Consider the following 13,614-nt stretch of genomic DNA (forward strand, 5'->3'; position numbering starts at 1 on the left):
ATATGTAGTGTCATAAGATAACCTACTGTATAGAACTTTACCTGTATACACTTAAGTGCTTCAAGAAACGTACCACTCTGCAGAGTAGTACTAATACTGGATTGGTGAGTACCTGTATACTATTTTATACTTTATCCATTTTATCATAGTCTAATTCTTTGAAAATTGGTATGCCATTGGAAAGTATAACTCTTAATTAACCAGAATATTTGATTAACCAGCACCCCCTCATTTCCCCCCCAACATGCCATAACAAAGCTTTTACTGTACGTCAATTTACTATTGAACAGTATATTTAAAATGGAACTTTGAATAATGCTACTATTGAATTCCATTGATCTTTAGTGTAAAAATATACAGCTCTGTCATATTTGTGTTGCCATTTCTGAGCCTATTCCTGGCAGCCATCTTGCTGAACAGTGACGCACTGTAATATGAGAAGCCAGTTGAAGTCAAGGACAGATCCAGCTATGTCAGTTCACATGAGCAGAGGATCTGGCCCAGAGTTTCCACCCTGCTTCAATATTAGCGTTATCAGTTTATCAATTTTATTGAATACAGAACATGAGAAATCTTCTGAATATTACTCTGTATTAAAGCAGGCTTAGGTTGTTTTACCAGTTTACACTCTACATTCTAACACTGAGTTCTCCTACTTACAGGGAATAGTGCTGACCAAATCTGAAATTTGTATTCAGGTACATGTGCTTCCAAAGTCTGCCCAAAATTCTGTTTAGTGTATGCATATTTTAGTTTAATACTATGCCAACCACATCTTGATGCATTAAATATCTGCAGGGGGGAAAATATTCATACATATTTTTTATTCCCTCTTTTACTCTCTTTAAACCAAATAAAAGAATAATTTGATAAATATGTTTTGTACTGTAAAGTTTCAGCCACTCTGTTTCTATACTGGTTAATATTATTCCTCATATTAAATTAAGACTGGACAGTGTAATCTTTTTAGCACAAGGTGAAAACACAGTAAAACAAAATTTAACTAGTCTAAGAAGCAATGTCTAACTGATCCTGCAGAAGAATTTTCAGAGATACATTACATACCAGCATTCTACAAGGAGATCAAAAGGCTATAAAGGCATATTGACTGAGCATCTCCCTTCCCTCTGGATGTGCTTTGTGGCATACCAAACAGAGTACAATTCGTAGAGGCGAGTACATGTTCTGAGCATGGCACTACTTGGTCCTGAAGCAGACATGTTAAAATCACTGAAAGCAATGAATCACTGCAACTGTTATAAATAAGGTGTAAAATGAGATTAGTGATTAAATATGTTTCTCCTAGTAGTTAAAGATAAATTGGCATTAAGTACATTGGGGTTTTATTCAGCTTTTTTACCCCAATGATGCTAACTCAACTATAGCAACAATAAGTGATATACTACATTCAACAGACTTTGGTGAAGCCATAAAACCAATGATTCCACCAATGATCCAACATTAATTAAAAACTTCCAGCAAAGGAAGCTACATAGTTGTGTAATTTATTTTGGCAAGTGCATGAGTGCTCAAGATTCTCAGTGAAAATATATTATTTACAAATATAAAATCTTTAGAGATCTTAGAGCTTCAGAATCCCAAATACATTTTTCTGCTACACAGATTATAGGCACTACTTTATGTATGAATGCAAGTTAAAACTGATATGTTTTGGTAGGCAATTTTTAAAAAACGATTTCTTGTCTGTGTACCTCCATTTCCCCAAAACACAGGGCAATCTTGCTGTCAAAATTAGACAGACAGACTTGAGCCATTTTATCATAAGACTTATGAGGAAGTGTTCCTCATACAACCTGTCCTTGGGAAATTGAAATTTCTCTTTTCCATTGGTTATCCTGCATATGACCATATTATTATTTAATGGTAAAAAGATGAAAATCCTGACATAGTTTCTGTAGGCTGGGAATGGTACAAGTCTGAAATATGATACCCTTGAAAACAACTAACATCAAGTAGAAAAACAGTCAAGAAATTATCTGCAAGTAAGAAAAGTTATTTGAAAACCACAAACAAAGCTGGTCACAGATGCAAATATTTGCTTAGTTGAGCAAGGTCAAATGGAAGTAGGATGGAATTTCTCTCTTACTTCATGCCAATGAGATATGAATTATAAATTCCATTGGAACAGCCATTTCAGTGTTGGTTTATCTATGGGTTTCACAACCATAAGATTAAAAAAAAAAAATTCACACAAAAGGAAAGGGAGATCATGGGAAAAGTTGATTAAGGTGAAAAATAAAGACACCCTCAGGATACGTCCTATAAGCAGCATTCCTTAGTTTAAAAAAAAAACCTACTAAGTATAAGGGACTTGTATATCAGGAGCACCAGAAAAGTCCTATGCATTGATATTCAAGCTACTAGAAAAAATGGGGTTTAGAACATTAAAAAAAAAAATCACATGCAGTTTTATAGGTCTATTGATTCCCTCTGCACATCTCAAGGTAACATGGTTACTTTGTAGTTGATTCAATAATATAACAAAGATCTCTCAAGACTCTGGATTTAACAAAAAGCCTTCCTGTATTTTTGAATGAAAACTTAAAGATCGTCTAAAGCTTTAAACTAACTGGGATAAATGGTATGCAAGTACATGTGCTCAACAACTAGGCATTATACTTATGCAATAATCCCATTTTCCTTCCAAAGTACATGTCAATAAATCTTTCCCACTGCACTATAAATTCCAAGGTCATGGATAGAGGTGTTTATTAGTATAATTACAATGTAGCAATAATACCATTAAGCCTTCAGTTCCAGATTTTTATTTTTTTAAGATCCTAGAAGCAGAAGATTAAGGAAGCATCCAATGTGATTTTTGTACTTTTTAAAAAAAGACCCATAAAACACTCACTGTTTTCATGTCATCTATTTGTTAAAGTGTTATTCTTTTAAATTTTGTTTTTATTTAATCTTTGAATATAAAGTCAATGTATTTATTTATTTAACAGAGTGCAGTGAACAAAAACATCCAAGCATTTTGTGAAGTAGGTAAGTAATATCAACCTATTTTAAAGATGGTAAAATCAGAATGCTTTATATGCATGTGCCAATCATTAACTGATGTAATAAGAAGTGCCATAGAGTTCTGACCTTTTAATCAGCTACTCAGAGCTAAAATTGCAGCCTAAACTATTGACTCTCACGCAGCTGTTCTTTGCAAACATGTCCCAGCCTTCCTAGGCACTCTCATGGAATACTTCTCTTAGTAGCCAGTCTTCTTTAGGGTTCAATCCTTCAAAGTGCTGAGAGTTCAACCCCAATCCACCAAAGGATTTACGCACATTTATAGATGTGAGTAGTAAGCTTCTGCATATGCTTAAAGTTAAGTGTGTACTTAAAGTACTTTGCTGGATGGGGCCAGAATGCTCAGCACCTTGCACAATCGAGCTCTTAATCTATTACTTCTGCTTTTCTTTGACAGAAACCCCTATTCTTAGTTGGGGCATCAGGATCTTATCCTATTATGGCAGCTATTCAAAGACACTAGACCATAGTTTACTCTCAATTACTCTGGGGTAATCATGAGTTATGAGTTCAATGTAGTTACTCCAGATTTGCACTGGTGTAAATAAAAGCAGAATTTGCTTCACTTGCCTTAAATCCTTTGACAAGCAGAACTTGGCTTCTCTATTTTTAAAAAATAATTAACATATGCCATTTTTATTACATTTAAAGTACAGTTGATCAAATGGAAACCTCAGCTACCCAAGATAATGAAGTGGTACCCTGACCATTCTTTTTCTTTTTTTATAAAGTTGGATGTAATTTCAGTTAAACTGTTTCCCTTTTATCGGATTTATTATTTTTTAAGAAATGAACATGGTATTAACTTGTCTAAAAAGGGCTTGAGTAACATTCCTACTTGTAGCACGCAGAAGAAAAAAATACAAATAGGATATTTACCTTGGAATTTGGGTACTATTTTACTTAATGTGAAAAAAGTAAAAACTTTAACAATACTCTGAACTTTACTAGAGCTTCACATTGCACTTTTAGCAAATTACTACTATGGGATTAATTTACAAAACTGAACACAATAAGAATTACAGAAGAATGAAAAAAAACACTCAAATTGCAAGTGATGCTACAACTCTTCAGATAATATCAAACTCAATTCTGCAATGCAAATTGTTATGATTTTACTTTTTGCAGGTTTAGAACAAAATCCGGGAATCAAAAACTACTGAATGTAAATATAATTTGCATTTAAAACAAAGAGTAATAAATACTGTGTTCCATAGCCCAGGAATATATATTTTTCTGCCTTTTCTCTTTTATTCTGCTCATTGCTAATATATGTCCAGAAGGGCTCATATGAAAGGGTATCAAGAAAGACCTTTAGCAACTTACTTGCTACTGGGAGACACCCTTTGTCGATAGCTATGGTGTGACTCCATTATTTTCTAAAGGCCATGTGCTGCCCTCTATCCCGGCAACCAACTCCCATGGATATCAATAAGAATTCCATGCACAAAGTGAAGGAACTATATGGCCACAAAAATTTGACTATAAAGTAATTCAAGTGAGGGAGGTAAAGAACCAGTTTTCTTTTTCAAATGATGTGATCACTGGAATGGAGAAAAGCAGCGCCACTCTTAGATCCTCAATAACTGGTGAACTACTGCAATAATTACAGAACAGTACAATATAATTAACAGTTGTTTTTACAGATGTTGAATAGAGTTACTACATATAACTACAATTCTTGAAAAGAGAAACGTTATTGTTTGCATGTGTTTGTAATTTTCTAAAACATTAGTAACAATGCATATTTTATGGACAGCCTACAACAGTTCAAAGACGAAAGCTGAAACTTACCTTTAAATTACTTTTTTAATTGACTCACATTCCTGTGTTGATACCGCTACAATGGCAAACGAAGATGAAGAGGTGGGGTGCAATCCACTTCCTATCACAAATATTCAAAGAGGAAGGTGTGCAGCCCCACAGAACCACGTAAAATGTATGGATCTCCCCTGCCACATGGAAGGGAGGGTCATCTGCCTCTGTGGCAGCATCCCTCTCTTCCTGTGGATCCCACGGAGGGTGTTCTCTGGTGCAGGGACGTGGATGGGCTGAGGGCAGAAGGGCCAGACTAGGGGGTGGATCATTGGCTCACAAAATCTTTTGAAGGAAGATCGTGTAGAAAATAGTCTGTTGTGGAGACTGGATGAGGGGGAAGGTGGAGGATCAGTGGAGATACCATGTGCTTTTTCTATAATTTACCTCCTTTATCTTACAGGTGAACAAAGGTAGTGATAATAATCAAGAATTTAAATACAGGACAGAGTGTCTAACCTGTGGCTCATTATGGCATGGGGGGCAAAAATCCATGACTTTCCCTACTGAGAATAGGGCAGGTGGGAATTTAAAATCTATTCTTAGCTACTTTATAAATTATTTAGGTGCTGAGAACATACAATATATAGAAACTTTTAAACAACTAAACATTTAACTAATTAATGAATTATGAATTTTAGTCTCCAACCAATTCAGAAGGGAACACGCTCTCTCTTTAACATGCTAAATTTGATTAATATAGTTTCCTATTAAGTTGTACACTAATGAATAATCAGCTACATTACATTCTTTAATGAACAGCTTTTAATTTAATAGAGACAATGTGTAGAACTGCCCCTTCTTGCCAATGTGACAAACAAGTTACTGGGAATCAACTGCATCCCAGAGAACATCCTAACGCTTGACTGTCACTCTAGTAACAAAGCTCATGGGAAGTGATTAAAAAACAAAAACTCAAAAAATTAATTTTCTGTTTTTATACTGAGTGTATCCTTACTGATTCTCTTTGAGGAGGATGTCATATACAAAGTCTCCTATTGAATATGATGGGTGACTTTTTTTTTTTTCTATAAAAGTTAAAACACTGTATCATCAACAGAGACTGCCTTTGCCATGTATCAAAATGACTTGGTGGCATTCTCTAAGTCTGTGCAACGATGCAAATAAAAGAAAACAAATAATTAAAATAATTCTCTAATGAAAACATTTACACTATTAGTACAAAAACAACAAAACCACCCAATCTAAGCAACGAATTTTGGACCATATTCTCCGTAAGGTGTGCACCACTAAAGGGCTCCAGCAGCAGAGAGCCTGCCTGGGAACGGGTACAACTCCAATGGCACAAGGTAGCTGCAACGTCCCCTCCAGCAGATGAAAATTCGGCTCTATATGATTCAATTTAGTTAAAGAACACTACGCTTTTTAAAAGGAGGGTATACGTTATGGCTATCTATATATAATGATCTAGAAATATCTAAAAAACCTAAACGGCTCATCTCAACTCCAATCTAGAAGGGACTGCTACAGTAAATACATTTTCAAAACTCCAGGACTGAACTCTGCTCTCCCACAGCTATAAATCAAGAGTAACTTCACTGAAATCAACAGAGCCACTCAAGGTTAATGACAACGTAAATGAGATCAGAATCTAGCCCCAGATGTTATTCCCCTTTAAATAATGTTTCATTCTTTTGGACTAGGTCAGTAATAAGTTACAGGACGCAACATGGCAAAAGATGTATGCAAGATATTGCCCTGTTTATTATCAATTTACAAGGAATCCTTTCATAAATTACTGTGTAGTAAAATTCTTTATTCTTTTAATTATATTTTATAGTACTAACATGCATCTCTAAAATGAATTGGATATAGATATATAGATATATATAGTGCCTGTAAGTAGGTAAAATGAGGATTTTACTGTTTGGAATTAACACATGCTTTCAGCAGAAGTAAAATTCTATACTTTGTGCTTTGGATACCTCGTTAGCAAGCACAAAAAGTCTCTCTTTTTCTACACAGACAGTTGGGATCAGAGCTAGTAACTTACCTAATCTTACACCACTTGTTCTATTAGAATTGTTGCTTAGTCCTATCTGACCTTGAAATGTAATTGGCTGCCATGTGTGTCTCAGTGGTAAATGCCATTAGGAAGATAAAAATATATGGGATTAAAATCTAAACTGATAAGGCTAAGAAATTAAGCAACACTGCTTTAATAACCCTACTTTATGAAAGTAAGTGAAAGCTGAGATATCTTCTTACTGATTACTACTGAAGTGTGTATAAATTTCAAACCAGGGAATCAAATTTCAAAATGCTGAACAATTTCTTCGTTTTATTCTTTGTTAGAAAATTATGACAAATTGATATTTTAAAGTAATCATGTTTTAAAAAAAGATTTCAATGTATACTATTTTAGCGTCAGCTGTTAAAATTTCATCAAGATTATTCCTCTGTCAAATTCAATTAAAAATTCATCTTAAAATGTGTCACTTTTTATACAATGTACTACTCTCTAATTTTGTACATGCTTTTGTGTTGGGTTCATTTATAAATGATATGTATTTAGCGAGTGTGACAGGACATGATATTTCAGTTTTATATCTTTAATGAAAAGAATGATCTTGCAGTACTCAAAAAAAGGGATTGTCTGAATCTAAGCAGCTGAAGAAGAGAGAATACCTGCCAGTTAAAATATGTGGGACACAAGTACAAATTATTTTTCTGCCTGTGACATTAATCCTGAAGAGATGTAGGATTCAGGCAACTAGCAACAAAAGCTTTTGATAAACAAAATAGATATTTAATTTTTAAAAATCTGAAAAGTAACATGAGTTCTTAATACAAAATATTTCTATCACTTGTTACCGCAATAGTTCTGTATCATACTGCATGAAAATTCTTACTCCGCAAATCCAAGAAATATTTAAATATGCAACTATTCTTTGGATTGTTTTATTGACTTTCAGAATAACAATAATCTGAAGAGGAGTGAAAGCTATTGGAAAGAAAAAAGCAAGGGGTAGAGTAGAGGATGATTTGTAAATAGAATATAATATTTTATAGATTCAAACAAAGCCAGAGGTTAAGAAAAGACTGGTGAACATTAATATCTATGCTAACCCACTTCTTTGTTGATCTTTTAAAAATTCTCTTCCCTCGGTGGTTCTAAAATAATCTCAGTAGCCAATACTAAAAAGGACTAAATAGTCAAGGCTGGGCACCTAGTTGGCCGTATTCCCTTCAAAAAAGTTATCAATGTAGGAGTTTTGAGCGCAGTAGTTGTCCTTGGGCCAAACAAGCTGAAGAAAATATCAACATTGTCAGAATTGAGGATGTTGTCCATTCTATTTTCTGCATAGTTTCTCAAAAGACAAGTGACTCTTAATACAAATGTGAAATGTGGCATGCAATCTTTCAAAGATCCATTTCCTCCACATTCTTGGATTTCACCCTATCATGAGAGGGTAAAATCTCAGCCTGTTCCAGTGGATTACATTTATTCAATCTAGCCAGAATAAACCATAATCTCCCAATAGCCAACAACTGTTGGAGGTGTAAACAGCAGAATTATGACAATAAGGTACACTACAGTGGAAAGGGCTATATGAATTTTTGTTTAATAAAAAAAACAAGCTTGGAAATAGGAAGTGGTATCCTCCAACTAATAGAATACATTATTCTAAAGGAAAGGGTCACCTTCGTTTCTGAAGACTAGAAAACAAAATTCTCCATTGTAGTGAACAAACAGATCTTAGAAAGAGGACATTTTAATTGCTTTCTTACTATAAAAAGCTAGGAAGTAATCTATTAAGTTTGGTTACATACATGTAGGAGTATATAAGGCAACTTGCAACTAATTCCGACTTCAAATTATAAGAATAGCTACTGTGAACTACTACTTCTCTTCTGGCCCCTTCCCTAGCATACACCACTCTAAAGAAAACCCCACATTCCTGACCTGACACCTCTCCCTAACTACCATTTCCATTCCCCCCTTTTACCTCTAAGCTCTTGACTAGGCCATTTATAACTGCTGCTTTAAATGACACTATTTATTTATATTTGGTCCAATTTTTTAAAAAAGCCTTTATAAACCCCAAGAGTAATAGAACGGTTTTCATAGTGTATATAAATATATAAAAAAATCCAATGCCCTCTGTTCCATCTTCATTCTCTTTGACCCCTTTACTACCTCTTATATTGTTGATTACTCTCTTGTCTATTGGTTTTCATAGCCTATATTCTTGGTTTTCTTCCAACCTCTTGACTTCTCTTCTTTCACAGTTCATCTTCCTCCCCTCTCTGTTGGATTCTCACAATACTCTGTTGTTGGCCCCCTCCTTTTCACCTTATTACTGAGCAATCTCATGGTTAATCACATACTCATTATGCCAATGACTCTCAAACCTATATCTGCATACCTCACCTTTCTTTTTTTGTCCAGTTCCAAATACATAACCATCTCTCCAAAATATCCTGGCTTGTTTGCTGTCAGCTCAAGATTAACACATCCAACACTGAGCTCTATTTTTCTTCCTAAACCTCTCCCACTTCATCACAAGTGACACCCCTATTTTCCCTATCACTCACATTTGCAACATCGTGTTACATCTTTCTCCACAATGTATTGAACCAACCCTTTCTTTCTGACCTGAAGGTATAATAGTTGTCCATGCTCTGCTACCTTTTGGCTTGTCCAAAATGTAATTGCAAAAATTATAGATTATGACACTTCTCTGAATACCTCTACTAGCTCTTACTAGTTAACATCAAGTTTAAACTTCATACCCTTATCTTAAAATACCTGTTCAGCTCCATTCTAGCCTACATACAATATATGGTAGTGGTAAATTCTCCATCACATTTAAATCAAGATTAGATCCCTTTCTAAAAAATATGCTCTAGTTTGACCACAAGCTATTTGGCTTGATGTAGAAATTATTTGGAGAAAGGTTATGTTTTGTGATATGCAGGAGGTCAGACTAGATCATCACAATGGTCTGTTCTGGCTTTAATCTATTATTCTGATTTCTGTTCATATTCGTTCTCCACTCCTTCATTTTGGCAAAATTGTAGTCTTGACGTTCATTTCATTTCCTTTTCCCTTTGTTATCCCTTATGCAAGGGACAGCTTCTAAATCCTAATGAGACCGGGCCCCTACTCCTTTTACTCACTCCAATGTATGCTAAACTGAGTCAAATGCTTTCTCCGCCCAAAGTTACATTTGAGGAGAGAGTGAGATCAGAATAACTAATTTTTAAAAGTCTATATTGACTACCTGTCTGGGGGCATGGCTACACTTGCAGATGAAGAGCGCTGTAAGTTAAACCAGCCCTCGGAGAGCGCAGTCGGGAAAGCGCTGCAGTGTGTTCACACTGTCAGATTCAAGCGCACTGGCATGGCCACATTAGCAGCTCTTGCAACGCCACAGAGAGCAATGCATTGTGGTAGCTATCGCAGCATGCACGTGGCTGCAACGTGCTTTTCAAATGGGGGGGATGGGGTGGAGTGTGACAGGGAGTGTGTTGTGTGTATGTGGGGGGAGAGAGAATGGGTTTTGGGGGGGCTGAGAGCATGTCAGCATGCTGTCGTGTAAGTTCAGACAGCAGCAGACCCCCCCCTCTCCCCCGTCTTTCTCTCTCTCACACACACACTCACAGCAAGCAGCATTCCACACTAATGGCAAATAAGCATGCCGGCTGTCAGAAATGGAGCTTTGAAAGGGCATATCCGCATTCCTACAGCCGAGTTAAAAAAAAAATAACAAGAGTGGACACTTGACTTAAGGGGATTATGGGACGTTTCCGGAGGCAGATCAAAGCGCAGTAATGCAACACCCCGTTCACACTGACGCTGGGGCATTTCAGCCGAGGCGCAGCAAGCGTTATGCTTCCCGTGGAGGTGGATTACCAGGAACGCTCCAGCTGCAGAGTCCAGGCGCTCCAGCTGCAGAGTCCAGTGTGGACAGGTCATGAGTTAGGGCGCCTGGGGCTGCTTTAATGCGCTCTAACTTGCAAGTGTAGCCAAGCCCTCAGTGTCATCCTCTCTTTTAGATTATAAACTCAAGACAGGGACTGTCTTGATTTGTATCTTGTACAGGAACAAATTAATTGTCAATGCTTAACAAATAAATAGTGATAATATTTTCCAGTGCACATATGCCACTCCCAATATTAAAAATGGACGCTACACCCTACAAGACCTCATCATAAAAGGTAATAATTATCTCCTGATCAACCTCAACTCTCATTGGATTGAGTAATCCTTATTCCTGCAAACAGTCCCATTTACTTTCATGGGATTATTCATGAGAGTACTTGTGAGGGTTGCCAATGTTAGCCCATGCACTTGAGAGAACAGAAGTTGTGTTTGCCTCTATTTAGAAGCAATATTGTCCTACCTTTACAGCTTCACTTAGGGTTTGGTTTTTGTCCGCTTCTTCACTTGAGTGCAATTCCAGTTTATAATTTAACTCCTGTAGCTGTTGTGCCTGCTCATTCAAAAGCATTTGTGCCTGCTGCTCTCGATGTAATGCATTATTCAGTTCTTCACATGCACTTTCAAACCTCTCATGGGTGATCAATTTCTGATAAAGGAAATAAATTGTGTTCTATCATAGAATAACTCCATTGTTTATCCACTTCACTTTTAGAATTCTACTTGCTAATACACAACATTCTGATGCAAAAAGTTTTAAAATGCTCAATATCTGCCCAAGAGACCTTTTTTCCTAAAGTGAAGATCATTGCAAAACATTGTTAAATTACTTTATTCATTGTATTTTCTTAAGAAAATCTGTAGTGTATTTACAAAGTATACTGAAAATTTTTTTGTGTGATTCCAAAACAGATCAAAGAGGACACATCTCAATTGTTAAAAAAAAGTGTTTACTAAAGGAGGGAATTTGCAGTTGAGTATTTCTGCATTTCAGTACAAACCCTGTTAACCCCTTATAAATTCCTGTGTGGACCTGCTTCTCACAGAGTGCTCCAGAAGACAAAGAAAGGAAGTGTCTCCTGAGGGACAGCACTTAACTGACAATCTAAAAAGTGACAATTTAATCTGACAATTTAAGAAAGTGTAAGGGAAAAAAGCCCGTTAAAAACAAAACTGAAGACATGAGATACACTTGTTCAACTGTTCTACCTGCTGGAGACAGTAAGCACAATAGACAGACCCTTGATGTGGGAAAATTAAGTTACAGAACACTTTGATCTCCTATCTCCACTGTTCGATGCAGCACTACATTAATACACAATAGGGAACTTTTAGTTCGTGACAGCAGGGTCCACACAGCCCAGTTAGTGCAGGACACGTTGGTGTGCTTAAAAAATCATACCTCCCTTGTGCACATGATTGTTAGGTGTTGATGAGTCCTCAGAAAATAAATCCATCACAATTTGTGGAAGCTACTACACATCCCAAAAACAGGATGTTTCTACACACACCAGGGAAGCTACAGAGCACTCATATAACTGTTCATTCCCTTTTCCTGGATGAAGATTGACTTGATCTGAATGCCCTCTACAGAAATGAGCTCAGAGTTTTGTTAGGGGAGGCGGTGAAGATGCCCAGTACATCTCCAACCTCCTAGAGGAGAATGAATTACTCCCTGCCAGCTGTGGAGAGTCTGCCATGTGGTTACAATGGAGAACAGCCTCTGATCTGCAATGAGGATGCATCAGTCTGAAAAAACCTCCATTCCCTGCACAGTCAAGAGACGATGGAGGATACAGCCCTTGAAGTAATTCTATCGATCCTGTGCTAGACAGTTTGGGTTTTTTTAAAAGGTAAAGGGACCTGTTTTTAGTCCCTCCCTTTCATCCCTACCAGCTGTAGCTGTGCAGTGATCAACGCAGCCTTATGGCTGTAGTAAATACAGTGGCTCCAGGAAGAGGCACAGAGAGAGGGTTTGGCAAATACAGCCTGCTGGGGATGTGGTAAAATCATCTGCATAAATTCTCTCCCACAAGAGACAAACTATTCTCAAGATTGCACTTATTGACACAAACTAGCTTCAGGACTTGACCCATAACAAAAGATACAGTAAAGAGGTGTTTCAGAATATGGAGCAAGGGTAGAACAGAGCTTAAAATATTGTGTTTATGCTGTACAATGTTGTCATGAATGTACCATACTTATTAAAAATGCATGACTGCCCTATTTGAGGGAACATATATAAGTCCTGTATGGTGTATAAATCAGAAATGAACATTTTCAGCATGTGTAAGAAAAATTGGGTCTGTCAAACAGCAAACGTGTAATTCACCCAAAATATCTCATTCTGAAAAATAAAAAGAAACTCCTATGGAAAAAAGTCACTTTTTAATACATCTAGCTTGCAGCTTGGTGACATTCACGGGGCAAGTTTTCTGGAAAATTCTGTTAATAATTGGATTTATACTTATTTTTCTAAAGAACACAAATCAAAAATATGTAAAAGGAGGCTTTCCTTTAAGCCAGTCTTTTCTAAATTAAATATACTTACAGATTGCTTAAATGCATTTAATTGCTCTTGCAGGCTCTGGGCTTTGTCAGCCTCTTTTTTCATCTCATTCAAATTCCGTTTGAATTCTGAGAGTTCTAAGCGTAGTGAACGGCGTTCCACTTCTGCTGTATGCAGCCTTTGTGTAAATTCAAATATTTGCTTCTGCAAGGATGCTATGCTTTTCTGTTAGTAAACGGAAATAATTTTATGTGCTATAAAATGTGCTATTTTAGCAATAAATCAATAGCATTTAATACCCAAGCAAATTAAATGAAGCTTTCATTCTGCACGC

General features: G+C 36.4%; 1 protein-coding gene across 1 annotated transcript in view; it reads right to left on the reverse strand.

The window, feature by feature from the left end:
- CCDC171 (coiled-coil domain containing 171) overlaps nucleotides 1-13,614 on the reverse strand; it is a 224,415-nt gene that overhangs the window by 88,013 nt on the left and 122,788 nt on the right. Inside the window, exons 21-22 of the mRNA XM_065406609.1 lie at nucleotides 13,323-13,505; nucleotides 11,235-11,420 (exon numbers count right to left, since the gene is read on the reverse strand). Of these exons, the coding sequence (XP_065262681.1) occupies nucleotides 11,235-11,420; nucleotides 13,323-13,505 (369 nt within the window). The remainder of the gene's footprint in view (nucleotides 1-11,234; nucleotides 11,421-13,322; nucleotides 13,506-13,614) is intronic.

The sequence above is a fragment of the Emys orbicularis genome, chromosome 6 (assembly GCF_028017835.1).
Source record: "Emys orbicularis isolate rEmyOrb1 chromosome 6, rEmyOrb1.hap1, whole genome shotgun sequence".
Lineage (NCBI taxonomy): Eukaryota > Metazoa > Chordata > Testudines > Emydidae > Emys > Emys orbicularis.